At 52.5% G+C, this 18,096-nt stretch overlaps 1 protein-coding gene across 6 annotated transcripts in view; it reads left to right on the top strand.

Moving 5' to 3' along the window:
- Positions 1–1,980: 1,980 nt before the first annotated feature.
- The window catches only part of CD276 (CD276 molecule), a 26,840-nt gene continuing 10,724 nt past the window's right edge, over positions 1,981–18,096 (top strand). The window contains exons 1-3 of one of the 6 annotated variants that reach the window (XM_073877329.1): positions 2,327–2,463; positions 14,978–15,193; positions 15,467–15,601. In XM_073877329.1, coding sequence (XP_073733430.1) covers positions 15,517–15,601 — 85 coding nt within the window. In that variant the 5' untranslated portion in view covers positions 2,327–2,463; positions 14,978–15,193; positions 15,467–15,516. Of the gene's footprint in view, positions 2,464–6,544; positions 6,642–14,246; positions 14,378–14,919; positions 15,194–15,466; positions 15,602–18,096 lie in introns of those variants that run through there. The other 5 variants (XM_073877330.1, XM_073877332.1, XM_073877331.1 and 2 more) reach the window with 5 other exon arrangements.

The following is an 18,096-nucleotide window of genomic DNA, read 5'->3' on the forward strand; positions in this document are numbered from 1 at the left end:
AGAATTTCCTTCCTTTTTAAGGCTGAATAATGTGCCATTATACGTATTACTACGTTTTGTTTATCCATTCATCTACTGGATAGCCACCTGGGTTGTTTCTACTTTTTGGTCATTGTGAATAATGCTGCTATGGACATGGGTATACAAATATCTCTTTGAGACCTTGCTTTCAGTCTCTTGGGTTTATACTCAGAAGTGGGATTGTTGGGTCCCATAGTGATTCTATTTTTAATTTTTTTGAGGAACCACCATGCTGTCTCCCCTCGCATAAGCCTATTCCTTTAACAGGTTTTTCCCAAAGCCCCAACCAATGAGTTTCATTGGCCACAGCGGGTCCTGTGGCCACTTCTAGCTACAAGGGAGCCTGGGAAATGATGTATTTTTGACTAGGCCTAGAAAAACACTCTCTGCACTGCGGAGGTTCCTGTATACGGGTTTGGTCACTCCAGCTGTTTGTGTCAAGGCCAGGTGTCTGAGTCTCAGCTGAGCCTGTCCGGCAGACACTCTGTCTATTCCCTGCCCTAGCTGTTTACACTTTCAGGGGGATCAGCACCCTCTCAGGCCACTGCTTCCAGTCATGAGAGGCAACACTCTCTTCGTTCCCTCCTGTTCTGATTCTCTCAAGCAATTACGATAAAAGTCTCCCCCGCCTGCTCCACACCGATATAAGTTGCGCTGTGCTATTCCTTCATTGTCCATCACGGCTGAGTCATACCTCTGCGGCCGGACTACAAACCCTCTGGGACAGGACCTGTGTCACCACTGCAGGGCACCTGGCACAGGATTGACTCTTGGTGGAGGGAAGGACAGTACATTTTTCTAGATTAGTTCTATGCCACCTCCAGGGTCCTGCTGCAGGGGTCCTGGCTCTCTCAGCCTAAGGACACCTCTTCCTTGGATGTTTCTCGCCAGGTTGTGGGGCCTGGTGGGGGCTGCTCATCCTGAGATCTATGAGGTCAGGCCCAGGCTGGACAGGCCCTAATAGGGCAGGCGGAGCAGTGCGGATTGGTGGGGAGGCTCATGACCTCTGAGGACTCTGGGCCAGATGGCCTGGCCTTGAACCCCTGCTCTCTTCCCCCATCCCTAGAAGCAGTTACATAGACATAGCTGCTCTCAAACTTACATTCAGAAACACATAAGCACACCGATTCAAATACAGAGTTGCTCACAAACACACATACCCATGAGCCACTGCCCCCGCCCCCCCCCACACACGCGCAGGTGCAGAATTAAATTTGCATTCAGCACTTAAATTCAAGGGGGCAAATCCTGTTCCTCCACTTAATAGTTTTATCCTCTAGTAAGTTATTAATCTGTTTGTGTCTCAATTTTTTTTATTTGTCAGAATGAGGATAGTAATGGCATTCCCCTCACTGAGTTGTGAATATTAAATGAGAGCTTACAAGTGGTCACAACAGCTTACAGAGAAGCATATGCATTCATTCTATTTCCTGAGCCCCCTCCCCTTTCTCTGCTGCCACTTGGTGGTGGGCCTGGCAAAAGCACGAAGTTAGAGTCCTTTCATCCAGCCTCAGGTTTCTCACCTGTAAAACGCGGATCATATTATCTATCTGTTGTGAGGATCTACAGAGGCCCAGCAGGGAAAGCTCAGAGTCTAGACCCTGGACCCCAGAAGCCTTGCTACACTTTAGCTGTTCCTGTCCGTAACTGATGAAGAACAGGCCAGAGAGCAGGTGCAGGGACAGGATGTGCTAAGGCAAGCCTCTGACCCCCCATCTCCTCCCAGGCTGGAGCTGGGGCCTCTAAGGACAGAGCCCAGGCACGGGGATCAGAGCTGCTCCCCCTGTTGGGGCCTGGCCTGGGGCTGGGGGCAGGGCTGGTCGGGTGGCCGTGGGTGGGAGGAAAAGAGGAAAACCAGCTCAGTGGAAATTACCCTGCGGTTGGCTCAGGCGCCCACGACACTGTATTTATAGAGAGCTCCCTGCAGCTCCTAATTCCTCGCAGTCGAAGTTAACCCTTTCCAGGCCGCGGTAGCAGCCTGGGGCGGAGGGAGAACACAGGACTGGGGTCGGCCCACGGGATCCGGCTCTGCGGCCAGCCGCCTGGAGGGTGGGGTGGTCAGCGGGCAGTCGCCTGTCCCCTCTCGGAGAAAATACACGTCGGATCTTCGGAGTCGGGGAACGCGGCGGGGGAGGGGCACGGGCAGACCAGCGCCCCCTGGCCGGAGTCCAGGACCTGGTCTGGGGTCAGGGGCGGGGTCCGGGCCGATGCCCTGCCCAGCGGGCGGGCTCAGGCCTCTGCCCCGGACCGCCGCCGCGGGGCCAATCCGGCCTCTGGGGCGCACCCGGGCTGCCTTTCCGGGCCCGCGGCTTCCTCCAGCCCGCCCCGCCCCTCGGCCTCGCGGGGCCGCCCCCGACCCCCACTCGGGCCCGGCCTCGCGGCGGCGGCGATTCGACAAGCGCTCCGCCGCGTCCCCGCGTCCCGAGAGCCGGCCGCGGCGCGGTGAGTGCTTGCGTGGCGCGGGTTCGCGCGGGTGGGGGCGGCCTTTGTCCGCGGCGGAGCGGTGCGGGGCCGCCGGACCGCGTGCTGTGCCCTCCCTCGCTGGACCCTCCCCGGGTCCGCGGCGCAGCCGGGGTCCGGGCCCCAGGCAGCGGGGGCCGCCACAATCCAACCCCGCCCCAAGCTTACCGCCGAGGGGGCTGGGGCACAGTGGGACCTGCTCTCCCCCGGCAGGTCCTGGACGAGGCTGGTGGGCGCTTGTGATTACCCGGGCCCGGGGCGTGCAGGGGCATGGGGGCAGATCTGTCACTGTGTTGATGATTCTGGAAAGCTCCACGAAGCCAGCCGGGGTTAGCAGGGAAGCAGGGTCTCCCGGGCCCTCCAGAGGGCCCTGCAGAGGAAAACACCCTGAGTCCTCGCTCCGAGGAGAGAGAGCTGCCCGGGACGGTTGGGGAGGGGGACCCACTCTTCCTGGCCCTGAAAGGACGGAGCAGAGAGGACTTACGCGGGCAGCAGTGGGCGCGAGGGGGACAGATTCTGAAAAGAACAGGTAGGGACCGCTGACCTGGGTGAAGGGGTGAATAGGTGTTGGGGGTGGGAGGCGAACACGAGAGAGCAGGATGGGGTAATTTGAGCTCGGGGAAGTCTCCAAGAGATGGTGGGGGAGGTAGGACGGAGAGGAGGTGGGGAACTCGGTGTCCTGAAGGTGGGGACCCAGGGTGGAGACACCCTAGAGGGGAGGGAGTTGAATCTCAGTGCCCCGAGGCCCTCAGAATGCTGTTTAGTCAGGGAGTTGGCAGGTTTGCTGGCCTAAGGCCCCAAACTGTCAGAAAAAGGGGTTTATTTCTAAGCCAGACCTGCCCTAATGAGAAATGCGTGACAGATGACTCAGATATGGATGGGTCTATCACTGGGGGAAAACGTTAGGCAAAGGGTAACGTAGAAACGATTGGGGGAATAGGGGAAGTGTTTGTTTGACCTAACTGAGAAAAACTATTTGCCTTCAAATTGGATGTGGATAATTGTAAATGAGTCAGTTTCATCATTAAATTAAGGCCGGGGTCCTTTTTTTACGTGCATGTCTTTAGCAGTTGGCTTCTGTACTAGAAAGTAATGAAGCTGTTCTGTCTTTAAGAGAGTTCTTCATTTAGTGCAGCCTCCTCTCATTCCCTCTGGCCTCCCAGAAATCCCTAGGAAATCTGATGCTGTGCAGCCTTCCTTGCAGTTTGGGGGCCTGCACGTTGGTGGGACGCTTATGGAGGCTGAGGGAAATTGAAGTCTAAACTTGAAATTGAAGCTGAAACTTGTCTGGCGGGTTGGGCCCATCTGAGTGGTGGGGAGGGGTGGAGGGCTCTGGGGCTGCAGGGTGTGAGTGATGGCTCATATTTCCAGCTCATTTGGGAATGGGAATATTTGGGGTGAGCACATTTCCCTGATATCTAGAGTTCCTGAGCTTTAGCACTAACACTGATTTTAACTATCGAGCATGGAAATCTTTCTCTCCCATATTACGTACATCATAGTCTGACATCAGGATACTCCTGACATGAGTGAAATTTTTTTTGTCATGACTTCGAGTCAGTGCTGTGAATGTCAGATTTTGCGCTAAGGGCCTGTAGGGCGAGGGGACTCTTGTGGGAGTGAGCTTTGCACTAAGTGGCTTCAGCCATGCTTTTATTGATCCCTTGACTGCTGTTTGGAGTTCCTTCCTCTCTTCAATGACATCACTGGTGGTTTCTCCTGCTTGCCTTCAGTGAGCTTTCCAATTTACTCCAGACTCCCCTGCTGCAAGAAATCAGACCATCCGGCGTGTTAATGCAAGCCTGAGGGCGGGAAGGGGTGCTGGGATTTGTGGACCTGTTTTTCCTTACTGTCCCTGGCCCTCTGCAGCTCTGACCAGTCACCCAATGGAAGCAGATCGGCTGACTGAGATGCTCAGATGCCTGACAGCCGGGTTGGGTGCTTGAACAGTTGTGGGAAGGCCATGTATAGAAGCGTCGTCCCTTCTGAGGAGGCTCTGTCCTTACTCTGGTGAGGTTGACTTCTGAGACTTCCTGGGGGAATTCCTCCACCCTTAATCTGTATTCGTGTCTTGTCTGGAACCATAAATCTTCATTTTTTTGGAGGAGGATTTGGCCTTGACCGTGAGCTAAGCGATACAGCTTGGGGTCAGATTGTCAGGATGATCATAGAGCTGTGAGTTGGGATTCCACAGCACCTAAGGACACTCCTAGAAAGTGTTGTAGAACAAGTCTCTGGCCTGCTGCTGGCTGGTTCTTGGTTGGATGTGTGGGGTTTGAGTGTGAAGAAAAATCCAAATCCAAACAGCCTCCAAGATTATGACCACATGGGGCCTGAGGCTGTGGACTTGAGTCATGGGGTCATGGGGAGGAGGAAGAAGGGCAGGCAGGATGATGTCACTGCCCATGAGCTTATCCTCCGAGTGGGTGGCCACTTCTCATTGCTGTCCTCTTTCCGCACCCCAGGGCAGGAGTGCCAGGGAGGTCCACCAGCAGAAGGGGAAGGCATAGCCTGAGCCTGCGGGAAGTAGGAGGGTGGGAACTGGTTGATAAGATCCGTGAGAAATTTCCTTTGGTCTCAGATGCATCAAACATCTGGGACAGGGCCCCGTGTGTTTTTCTGCACCCCCTGGCTGCCGTACCCCAGTTTTGCCACCCCTGCAGTATGAGGTTCCAGCTAGGAACATTGAGTTTCCAGGTTTTGGGGGTGGGGTTGTGCCGGATGCTTCATAGACGTTTAATCATGTCAGTCCTCCCAAGTGGAGTGTCATTAGCTCCATGGTATAGATGGGGAAGCCAGAGCCCAGAAAGGGGAAGTCATGTGCCCAAAGACACATGCAGAGGCACATCCTGGAGCTGGGATGCTGTCTGTCTTTCTGCCACTCTGGAGGAGGCATGGGCTTCACCCCTCGTTCTGGAGTCTGGCAAGACGTGCCCCACAGCAAGGCAGGGAGAACTCATCTGGAGAGCTGGGGAGAGGGCAGGCCTGACGTAGGTGTCCCAGTCCAAGCCATCTGTGGGAGTGCTCGGTTTTCCAGAGACCTGGTCTTCAGCACACGGGTGCCTCCGGAGTCCCTCCTTGACTCTCCAGGTCTGCGCTGCGCTCCCGGCCAGCTGCCCCCACTCTCCCTCTCATTCTCTTTGTGGTCCAGAGAATGGATGCCTCCTCCACACCCCTAATTCCTTTGGGTATTTGGCCTTCTTGAGGCATGGAGAGAGTATGTCAGAGGGAAACCTGCAAGGAGTGGGGAATGAGAAACAGTTTTTTCTTGGGAGCCCTGGAGTAGGAAAAGATAGTACCTCTGAGAAGCAGGGCTCCCAGGTCACCCTAAAGTCAACATGGGCTCCCAGGAACCGGGGCTTCCCTGGGGAGATACTGGAATGTGTGCTGGGGTTGGGGGGGTGGGCCTAGATGTATAGCCCGACAGAGAAGCTCTTGGCTGGGGGGGGGGTGTGGGTGACACTCAGTGCGGGGGCACCCAGGAGGCCTTGTCCCCATGACTACGGCAATAATAACAGCAGGAATAATTGTTACCGCTGTTTGTGGGTGCTAAGTGCTTTCCCAAGTCCTTTCTGTATATGCTCTTATTCTCATAGCAGCCCTTGTGGGATAGGCGTTGTTACTTCGTTTTAGAGATGGGGAATCAAGTCTCAAAGAGGTTAAGTCATTTATACTTGGTCATGTGTCTAGCAAAACTTGTGAGTCAGAATTTGAGCCTAGGGCTGCCTGCTCCTGAGCCTAAACTGTACCCTGGGGCAGGCAAGGTGGCTTAATGATCCCATTTAAGAACACAAAGGCTCGAACTGACTCAGATTATCAGGAAAAGGGAAGGTCATTGGGGGGGGGTATTCCCCAGCTGTCCTATAATCATCCTAGGAGGGTAATTTATAGTCCCTATTTTATAAATGAGCAAACTGGGGGTCAGAGAAGATGATTTCCCAAAGTCTCATGACTAGGAAGTAGCAGAGTCTGGATTTGAAACTATCTCCTACACCAAAGTCATCTCCTTAAACACCAGGGCTCACTTCTTCCATGAAGCCTCTTGTGATGACACCAGCCCAGCATGCGATCACAGTTACAGCGCAGGATGGTTGTGGGACCTTCCTTTGAGAGCTGAGGAGACAAAGAGCCAGAGAGGTTTGCCCTAGGGAACCTAGCAAGTGAGTGATGGAGCTTGGTGTGAAATCTATAAAAATCTCTCAAGTTGCTGTTTTCCTTTTTGTTAATTGCAAAGGAATTACATGCTCATTGTCAAAGTCACAGAAGTATATCAACTAAGAAGTAGGAGTAGATGCTTGCCCTCATTCCCACGTCCTGGGGTTGGGTTCGCTATCACACTTCCAGACCCCTTTCCCATATACAAACATCTATCTCTCTCTGTCTCTCTCTCTCTAAACACAAGGTCCCCTTCATTCATTCCACACTGCACTGAGCACTCACCAGGTGCCGGGCCTGCACTGGACTCAAGGGTACAATAGTCAGTAGAGCAGATGCTGTTCCTTCTCAGGGAGGTTCCAGTATGACAGAGAAAAAGAAAACTGTGTAATGAATAATAGGGACTCCCCCGGAGTGGCCAATCTCTGCCTGGCTTTTCTGCCAAGGTGACTCTCGGGATAAAGAAGTGTTCCCCGTGTCATCCAGGAAGAAGGAACTGTGTTTGCAAAAACCCGTGAGAAAAAGATCCCCTGTTGTAGGACCTAGAAGAGGTCCCTGTGGGGATGGGCAAATAGGAGGAGGTGAGGCTGGGGAGGTGAGCAAGGCCAGAACAGGTAGGGCTCTTTGGGCCATGGAGGAGCTGATTAAAAATTGGAAGTGATGGCCTGATGCAGTTTATGTTTTTATAGCAGTTATTCTGGTTGCTGTGTAGTGTCAAGACTGGGGTATAGAAGCGGGTGGGGAGATGAGAGGGAAAGTAGAGAGACCAGTGAAGAAGCTTTTGTGGTCAGCCAGGCAAGATGACAAGGCTTGGTGGCGCGGAGAGAACAGCACAGGTGGAGAGAAACAGGGTGAAGCTGTATCCGGCGTCGGCAAACGTTTTCTGCAAAGGGCCAGAAAGTAAATTCAGGCTTTGCGCCGATTGCAAGGGCTCGGTTCTGCCATCGTCTGCAAAAGCAGTCGCAGAAAATACGTAAAGGAACTGTGGTTACGTTCCAATGAAACTTTATTTACAGACCCTGAGATTTGAATTTCATGCAATTCCTGTGTCTCATAAAATATTCTTCTTTTGATTTTCAACCGTTTAAAAAAGTGAACCCCTTCTTAACTGGTGCGCTGAACAAAAGCGGGCAGCAGGCTGGATTTGGGGCTCGGGCTATAGTTTGCCGAGCCTGAAGATATATTTTGGGGTCAGGAATGGTTGTTTTTGGTGTGATGCATTGTAGAGGTGAGAGAAACTTGGGTTTCTGGCTTGAGCGGAGGGTGGAGAGCAGTGCCTTTCCCAAGCGGGAAGAGCGGGGGAGGAGCAGGTTTGAGGGGAGATCAAGAGTTTGAAGAGGGCCATGTTAAGAGGGAGATGCCTCTGAGTCACTGGCAAAGAGATCTTTAGGGGACAGTTGGAGCTCAGATGAGAGGTGTGGGCTTGGGGAAGAAAATCTAGGAGTTGCCAGCATATAAACGATATTTAAAGCCACGGGAGTGGATGAAATCATCTAGGAAAAAATAGTAGAGAGACTTGAGGAGAAAGCCTAGGAGCCAACCCCAAGAGGTTCAGTGCTGGAGGAGGAAGGCTGTGCACTGGACTACAGGTGATGCTGAGATGGAGAGAGAGGTAGGGGACCAGACCTGGGGCCATGGGGCCATCTGTTAATACAGAAATGAGGTCATACGGTTGACAGTATACTTTACTTATGTGACATATGGCATGGACTTATTTCCACATTAGTACACGTTCTTTTAAAAAGCTCTACGCTATTCCATTACACAGAGGCGCCGTCGTTAATGTACCAGTTCCCTACTGGTTCCCATTTTTGCGGCTAGCTGGGTGTCTTGGAGACTGGAGCTAGTGTGTCTCTAAACCCGTTCCTACAAACTACAGCCCATGGGCCAAACCTTCTGCCGCTTGTTTTTGTATAGCCCACAGCTAAGAATGGTTTTTTCGCCTGTCATGGTTGAAAAAAAAAATCATGCGATTCATGAAAATTACATGCAATTCAAATCTGAGTGTCCATAAATAAATTTGTGGTTGGAACACGGCTCTGCTCATTCATTTATACATTGTCTATGACTGTCTCCCTGCTACAATGGTAGGGTTGAGTAGTTGTGATAGATATCAGATGGCCTGCAAAGTCTAAAATATTTACTATCCGGACCTTTACAGAAAGAGTCTTTTCCGCTCACGCCAGCGGAACAGCCCTGGGAAGTCCGACTGGGTGTGGTTTGGCTCATCGGCCCATTCTGGAGCCAATCCCCGAGGGTTCTCTGATGAGTCAGGTCCAGTCACCCGCTGAGGCCCGAGGCTGGGGGTCAGCCCCACCAGCATCACATGGACTGGGTTCCCTGCAGGACCGGGGAGCCCTGTTATCAGAAGGAATCAGTGTAGAACAAGAGAGAGGCACTCTAGAATAAAGGACATGGAGGAAAGTTGCTAAGAGTATCAAGACTGAATGCTGAAGGCACAGAAGGTCTGCCCAGCATCTGTTGTCTTCCTTGTCAAAGAAAGAAGTTGCAGAGGCTGGTAAGAAGGAAAGTTCAGGCCCGGTAGGGAGGTGATAATCTGCTTTCAATGGATTTGTCTTCTGGCCCCTGGGAACGTCCTGGTGTGGGGTGAACTTGGAGATAAGATATCTGAGAAGCTGTCAGGGGTATTTCAGGACAACTGGGGTAGACAGCAGGTGTGGGGGTCGTAGCCCTCCACGGGTTCCCACTGTGTATAGAATCCATCCTTAAGCAACCCCTGACCACCTCCCATGCCCCATCTCCCGACAGCCGCTCCCCAGAGGCCCTCTCTTCTCAGACTATGCCGTGGGGGCCCACTCCTCCAGGGAACTGCTTGACCCTCCGTGCCCATAACACTTCATCCCGTTTGTTGTGTGAGTGGATAAATGAATGCTGGTAGACTTGAGGTGAGCAAATAACTGGTTTTACGGGGAAGAAGGCAGATTATGAGAACAACAGATTAGTGATCATGTCCTTAACCCCGGACAAAATCCTGGAACCAGTTATTAATGGAGCACTTGAAGAGGAGTCCATTTTCTTCAGAGGAGCCTTTTTTTTTTTTTTTTCCTGGTTCTTCCCCATTTGACTGGTGCTCCTCCAGAAGCGGCGATAAGACCTGTGATGGGCAGTTGAGTGGCAGCACGAAGAGGGAGATTCCTAACCCCAGAGCCCTGGGCAGTGGATGGGCATTGGTCCAGGGGCAGAACCAAGGGCTCTTCTTATTCCTGTCCCCTTCCCGAGGACCTTGATGACACAAGAAACAAAGCGGGGAGAAGAGAGCAACCTTTTTGGGTGACATTCATTTTTCTTTTTTTCACCCACCACAAAATTATCGAGCACCTTCTAGGTGCCAGGAGCTGTCACAACAGTACTGCAGAAGATCATGGCATGGGCACACAACACTGTGACTGTACTTCACCCTACTGAGTTGTACATTTCAAATGGTTGAAAGGGTAAACCTCACACTCCATGTATTTTGCCACAGTTTAAAAGAAAAGATTGTGGCAGTTGGGGTGACGGAGTTGGCTTAACTGGATGAAATAGAACAGTGACGCAAATGAACCATCCCATAAAATTCCAGCCCTTCCCCAGGTCCATCGGAAGAGGATGGCAGAGGTGGGGATCCGCAGCAATGCGAGTAAATGGCGTCCAGTCTTTGGCCACAGATTTGATAGTCTATTATTTGGGGTTATTTTGGTGAACAAAGTGGCATGGCTGCCCAGGGTGGCCTTGTCAAGGGAGAAGATCAGGGAGGGGGCAGACTTGTAGTACAAGGTCGAAGGAGGACTGACAGGGGCGGGACGGGAGACAGATTTGGGCTCAGGATAAGGCAGAGCTTTCCCCAGTGACAGCCGCCCCAAAGCCAGCAGACTTCTTTGGGAGGTTGTGGGTATCCATCACTGGAGGGAGCAAATGGGTTGTGAGGGTGGCCTGAGAGAGGTTCCCTATTCTGAGACTTGACCATTAACCTCTGCAGATTCTCCAGAATTTGCTGGGGGACCTCTCCGCATTCCACACTCTCCCTCAATGATCCCAACTTTGGCTCCCATCACTCCCAAACCACGGGTAGCTCCCTGTCCTGTTCTGAGCTCCAGCTCCGTGTGTCCAGGAGTCCATGCGGCATCTGGCAGGGATGCTCTGTAGCTCAAGCCCAGTAGGAATTGTTCTTCCTCCTACACGTGCTTCATTTCCAGGTCTCCTGGGCTTAATGGAGGCACATTGTATGATGTGTGCCCCCAAGTGCCCACTTGTTCAAGCCTTCAGGACATCCTTGACTCTGTCAGCCTCTCCCTCCCATACAAACGAAACAATCCCCAAGCCAGGTCACACCTACCCTGGGCCAGGCCCAGTCATCAAGTGACTCAGAGGAGATAGGGTCCAGTTCGTATTTTGAAACACCTATTTTAGATGTGGTTTCCTTTCGCTCTCTGAGCGTGGCAATTTTCATGGGGTGGGAAGAGCGGGAGAGAGAAGGAGGGAAAGGAGGGGAGGGATGGTTCTCTAAATTAGTCACTTCAGATGCTGTAAAAAGACTCAAAATAACAGTGACGCTAGAGTAGATGCTTACTCTCACCCATGTGACAGGCCGAGTCTGTCCAGGGCTGATACTGCAGCCCCTCTGACGGCCCTGGGTCTTGCTGTTCTGAAGTCTCCAGAGTGTTGCCTTTGGCAGCATGGTTTCAGATGGTCACCACAGCTGTGTTCCAGGAGTGGGAAAGGGGAGGAGGCAAGAGAGGGTGTGCTCTCTCTCTTTAAGGGTCTGACCCAGACGTTGTACACACCAGTTCCTCTCACATCCTATTAGCCAGAAGATGGTCACCCGGACACACCTTTCCCCCTGCAAGGCAGGCTGGGATCTGTAGTCTTCAGCTGAGTGGCCATGTGCCCAACTAAAAATTCTACAGAAGAGGAGAATAGATATGAGGGGGAAATGAGGGGTTTCTGCCACAGTCATTTTGTACATTTTAGCATGACCTGAATGGCAGCTAATTGGCTCAAGCTCAAGGATATAGTACATGAAGCCTTAACATACTAGTATTGTTCCGCTAGGATCCAGCCAAGCATTTCTTTTATACATGGGCATATGGAGTTTAGAGAGGGGAAGTCACCTGTTAAAAATTGCACAGCAGTGTCAGAGCTGGGACCAGAACCCTAAACTTTGGGCTCATTTTCTACTATTTCAAAGGGATCTGGTTGAGAGGCACCCAGGCAGTGCCAGGAGGACAGGTGTCTTGGGGCTGGGGAGAAGCCATCCTGCCCAGCCTGTCTACCTGGGATGCTGCTCATCATTTTTCTGGACTCACCTTTAGGGTTATTATGTCTCTGAGGTACCTGCAAGTAGCCCTCACTGTACCTTAAATAATGTACTGTATTGAAGTGCAGTGAATCACAGGCACTCCTTGATTGGAATGCAGGCTCCTTGAGGACAGACACATAGCTTAGTCATCTCTCTGTCCCCAGTGCCTGCCTACCAGGTACTCAGTGAATAGTTAAATGCACTACTGAATACACAAACAAATGTATATTCAAGGAGTCTTTCAGTTGCAGGTAATAGAAACTTAGCTCAAACTAGCTTGAAGAAAAAAAAAAGGATTGACTCAAGTATCTGGACAGTCTAGGTGTGCACTTGTTTCAGGCATAGCTTGGTTCAGGTGCTTAACTGCTGTTTGCAGAAGCTCTGCCTCTGTGCTATACTGGTTAGCAGAGATTGACACTAGTTATGTGGTTTGATCCTTCTTGGCCTCTTAGTGGGAGGCATTGCCCAAGTGGACCCTGCAGGGATTGGGAGGAGGCAGGGGGTTAAGAGATATGGGGTGGTTATGGTGGGGGCAAGGAATTCATCTTGAGCCAAGAGCTCTCTACCAAGAGCCCAGTCTCAGCCTTTGTTTCTTGGTTTGGGCTTAATGGAGGCACACCTTGGGTCCTCTCTTGAGAGCTTCCCAGTGACTGCACCTCTGCTAGGGTTGAATGAACTTGCTGCACCTTCAGGCCAAGCATGGCCTGGGCCCCTCAGTCCTGCTTCCCCGGGGAAAGCCAAAGCACTGCGTGTTCTTTCCTGGCAGGACTCTTTGGAGTTCCCACATTTGGCTGAGTCTGGGATGAAGGAAGAGGAGGAGGGAGGGCTGGCTGGTGACTCACTAGGAAGGGTGGTACATGCTGACTCCAGGGCAGGTCCCACCATGGGATGAGACTTCCCCTTTGTAGAGAAGGTGGGCAGGGTGGTGCCAATGCAGCACGAGATCTGTGTGCCTCCAAGGGCAGCCCATCTGTCCTAAAGAGCAGTGATGGGCTTTCTGTTCCCAGGCCCTGCTCCCATTCCCTGAAGGGCACCTTGTCTCCGAGAGGTGTTTCTCCATCCCTCTCTCAGTCTCTGGGGGACCAGCTGTTGGGGTAGGAACCTCTTGGTGTGGTGGAATTCTCAGGTCTTCTTGGTTCTCGGCTGTCAGGTTTTTCCCTAGGGTAAGCCATGACAGTGGGAATTTTGCTGGGTTCAGAGTCTAGGAAGGTAACCAAAGGGGGTAAGCCCAACTCCCACTCCTGGAAATCCTCCCATTTTCCCTCTAGAGTGAAGGACAGCTTGGCCCTTGGGGAGCCCTGGTAGGTCTGATCAGGAGGGGGTGCTCCCTGACCTCCCCCACATTCATGGAGGTGGCAGGCATTCCCAAAAGACCCTGGTGAGTAAAAGCTTGATATATGGAGACCTCATAAGAAAAGTTTTGAGTGCCAGCCAGAGGAAAGTGGCTTTACTTCTGTACTAAATAGGGAGCCACGAAAGGTTCTTGAGCATGGGTAAGGATGTGAACAGATTCCTATCTTAGGAATAAGGTGCTGAGAGCAGACGTTGTAGAGAGTGGGGTTTGTGGGGGCAGAGTGGAGATAGCAGGGCCTCTCAGGAAGGTCACAGGAGGGTCAGGGTGGGAGTGGCAGGCATAAGCAGCAGTGGGGAGGGTGAGGGAGGTGGCCTGGGAAGAACAGATAGGCCTTGGTTTTCTCCTGGAGGTGAAAGAGAGGAAAGGAGTCTTAGAATCTGGAAGCTTCTTAATCCTTAGGTCCTGGTGCTTCCTTGGGGTGGGGGTGGGGGACAGCGCGGAGGCTGCAGCCTGCTAGCTTTTCCTGCAGCCAGGGGTTGCCCTTGTAGGCAGGATGTGGTGCCCGCCAAGGGTGCCTTTATGAATGGAGCAGGGAAGGCTGCTGACTCAGCAGGCGGCGAGGCTTTGAGGCTGCCAGGTTTGGGCCGGAAGTGTCTGGGAAGGAAGTGGCTGTTCAGGGCTTCCCCGCTGTGGACAGCTGGGGGGGGGGGGGGGGAGGAGGCACCCGGTTTGGCTGAGGGACTCCCTCAGCCCAGCTGCTGGGGGTGGGGGAGGTGCTTGGCTGGGACTGGAAGGCTGGAGGCCGGGTGCCTGCGTCCAAAATGATGGTGCTGGCTGGCTGTGGGTGAGGTCTGCTCCTTGGGAGGGCAGAAAGCTGTGGCAGGAGGTTGGGAACCCAAACCCTCCCCAGCTTGCTAACTGGCAGATTACATCACATTAACAAAGGCACCTCACTTATATAAGGGGCTTTATTTTTTTCTCTTGAAAAATAGGACCAAGTCGATCCGGCTGTCTCCCTGGGTGGTTGTGAGAATGTGAAGTCGACTGCGTTCTTGTTGAACAGTGTTGGATAGCCTAAGTCCACACTGGTTATGTGGCTTCATCGGGACATGGTGTGAACAGTCAGGCAGCAGCTGTGGGACAGGGTGAAGGTGGATGCAGCCCGCCCAAGTCAGACACTGGGGGGGGCAGCCAGGATCGGGAGCAGGGCTGGGCCCAGGGAGGTCTCACCTGTGGCCACAGGCTTTGCTCTGGCTATGCCCCTCGCCTTGGCTCTGGGGATGAGTTGACGCTACGCTTCTGGGATTCCTGCTCCTATGTTCCCTTCACCTCCCATTCCTCGCACTCGGTCCTGATTCCAGCCTCTGGGGTTCACCCCAGGCCGGGCCTCTTCCGTTTCTGATTGGTCTCAGTCACTTGCTAAAAAGTGTCCAGTTAGCAAGTGTCTTCTCTCTCGGGCCCCATACTCTGACACCAGCTGCCTCCAAGAACTCTCCCCTGGAAGTTTCTGCACAAACACTGCTAACTTCCCACACCCTGCACCGACTGCCTCCATGTTCTGTCTCAGTGACTGCCCCACCCGCTCACTGGGCTCAAAACCATGGCCACCCTGACTGCCCCCTTCCTCTCTCCGCATGTCCTCCAGTGCTGTTGTTCTCACCCAGACCTGCCTTATCTCTTCTTTATCCTGCAGATGCTATCAGTCATCTTTATGGAGCACCGCTCTGACCATATCCTTTCCCCTGTTCCAGAACCTTCAGCGGCTCCCAGTTGCCTTCAGGATAAACTTCAGACCTTTCAGCCTGTCTCCACGTCTGGCTCCAGCCTCAGCCCTTACTCTCCCCACCAGCTGCTGTCTGGAGTCAAACTGAGCCAAACTGATCTGCGCGCATTCTTGCCCCGGGCTGGCCAACCTTGCCTCTACTTGCCAACTTGTCTCATCTTCACAACATCTTAGTTCTGAAAGGGTGGGTCCCAGCTGCCCCCTGCCCCATGTGGCCCTGGTCTATCCTCCCCAGTGATTCAGTTCCCTCCTGCCAGCTAGCATGTCTCAAAAAAACAAACAAACAAAAAACCCCTCAGTGGGGAGTCTTGTAGGGTGTGGGAGGGAGGACCTGCCACTGGGCAATTGCAGCCTTCCCCGAGCTGGGGCGGGGTGGGAGAGGGAGGCAGTAGGGTGAGGGCGGGCCTGGGGAAGACCCTTGGAGACAAAGTCTTCAATTCCTCTTCCTCACACGCAGGGGCAGCCTTCCATCACGGAGAGCCCAGCTGTCAGCTGCCTCTCGGGAAGATGCTGTGTCCCTGGGCCAGTGAGGGTGTGGGCATGCGTGTGCGTTTGGCCACAGTCCTGGCAGCGCTGTGGTTCTGCATCACAGGTGAGGGGAGCAGTGTGGGGACTGGAGTGGGGGGGGGCGCCCATTCCCACTAGGGCTCCTGCCAAGCCTGTCTGTCTAGCAGGGATGGGGAGGGTTCTGGCCAACCTCCTCCCACTGTCCCCTGTCACCTGTCCACTCATTTCCACTGGGATTCCATAGGCAACGTACTCAGCATTTCTTAGCCTGTTTCCTCTTCTGTAAACTGGTCATGTGAGCACTTAATGTGATAATGTGTTTCTTAAACCTACAGTATACGTGCTCCCTCCTGAGGGCCTGTGCACGTACTGTTCCCTCTGCCTGGAGCTTTCCATGCCCACACATTAGCATGACTTGATCCTTTATTTCGTTCAGGTCTTTGCTCCTACGTCACCCCCTCAGCAAGGTTTTCTTGGCTACCTTGTATAACATAGCATACCACCTCTCCATAGCCTTGACCTTACTTCATCATGCTTCTTCCCAACCTTTCCCTCTGCCTGACATGTTGTATGTTTACCTGCTTCTTGTCTGCTCTGCTCAAAGAGCAGGGTCTGTCCCCAGTGCCAGGACTGATGCCAGCCACATAGTAGCTCCTCAATAACCATGTTGGATAAATGATGTAACTCTTCCCACACAGCTCTTGGCACAGAGTCAGCATTCAATAATGGATTTATTTTTAATGACAATATCCTCATATTTTAAATTCTTATCAGTCCCTGGCAGAGGGAGAGACTGCCTTCTTCCGCCAGAGGGGAAGACTAAACTGAGTGTCTGGTGCCACCTGCTGGTCATAAAGAGGAAGCAACTCTCTGGTCACTGCTGCTCTGATTTCTGTGGAGAAAGGGATTTTGTCTGGGTGATTCCTCAGGTTTCATTCCTAAATGCCCCCTACAAGGGCCACCAGTTGGAGAGCTGGCCTGGGGCATCTGCTGTTGCAGCGAGAGATCCAGGGCCAGCATAAGACCTTTAGAGACCTCTACACAGTGCAAAGATCATGATACCCTCTCCCTGTGTGTAATTCGCAATAAAAAATACTACTTTTCTAAATGCAAGAAACTTTTGACGGGTGCTATATCCAGTCAGCTTTGTGTCAAGACTGTTTGATTTTTACACGGAGTGTGCCTGCTTTGCTGGTGCGCAAAGCACACACCTAAGAATGGCAGTGCCAGAGAGTGTACCTCCCCAAAGGAAAGGCTTGGGGACCCCCGCCTAACTTCCCAGGGCTCTAAAAGAAGAACTGGAATGGAGGCAGAGGTGACTTGGTGAGGAGGCTTGCCAATCCACAGGATAAAGGGCAGGGGACGAACAGGGGAGTCTGCCCCAGGGGGCTTTGCTCTGGCTATGCCCCTCGCCTTGGCTCTGGCGATGAGTTGACGCTAGGCTTCTGGGATTCCTGCTCCTGTGTTCCCTTCACCTCCCATTCATCAGCAGGTCCTGTTGGTTCTCCCTCATCAACAAACCTTGAATCTGCCCCATGCTCTCCGATACCACCGCCACCCTCTGGAGCTAAGCCAACGTCACTTCTTACAAAGACCACTGAAATAGTCCTTAATCCGTTCTCCACAGAGAAGCCAGAGTGAGTTGTAAGCATTGTTAGCCAGATTATGTGGGATCTCACACACACACACACACACCCCAACCTGCAGTGACTTTCCATTGTATGTAGCAAACCTAAATTCTTTACTGGTCTTACGAAGCCCTCCCATCCAGACTCTCTGGCCACAGGGGGCAGCTACCTGATATTTTCACTTAGGGAACTGAATCTTGCCTCAGAGCCTTCCCACCTGCTGTTCCCTCTGCCTGGAACACTCTTACACTAGCTTTTTTGTATGTCAGGCTCTTTTTCATTCCCTTTAAATCTCAACTTCATATCCTTTTAGTGAGAATGTGCCTCACAACCCCACTGAAAGGTGTGAGCGTTCTTTCTTTTGGGTATAAACGCGAATCGTGCTTATTTGGGAAAAGAAAAAAGAAAAAGCACTCGTGATCCTTTCTCATTCAGAGAAAACCACTGTTAACATTTGGTATATACCTTTTTAGACTCCCCTTTCTGATTAATAAAGATAACATATACTTATGTGAAAATTCAACTAGCACAGACTGGGGTAAAGTACCTGTCAGATTTTTGAAAAGCTACCACCTCTAATCCTTTGGCTTATTTATATCTTTCATACCCCTAATCCCATGCTAATGCGAATTTGTGTCTTAGTTTGTCCCTCGCTTCCATTAAAAGGTAAGCTCTGTACGGGTGTGACCTTGGTCTTCTTCTCTGTTGCATTCCTAACTCTTAGGCTCAACAAATAGTAGGTGCTTACTGTAGTCTTGTTGACTGGATGAGGATCACAGGTAATAAGCTTTACTTTGGGTCTCCGGCTTTAAAGGAGGGGTGGACGGGCTTGGAACTAACCCGGAAGGGGAGGAAGACTAGGGAGGCTCCCAGTGCCCCCACCCCACCTCACTGCCCCACCCCACCGCCCCCAGGTGCCGTGGAGGTCCAGGTCCCCGAGGACCCCGTGGTG

This window comes from Callorhinus ursinus, unplaced genomic scaffold (assembly GCF_003265705.2).
Source record: "Callorhinus ursinus isolate GAN/ISIS: 27379988/994484 unplaced genomic scaffold, GSC_fseal_2.0 scaffold25, whole genome shotgun sequence".
Taxonomy (NCBI): Eukaryota; Metazoa; Chordata; class Mammalia; order Carnivora; family Otariidae; genus Callorhinus; species Callorhinus ursinus.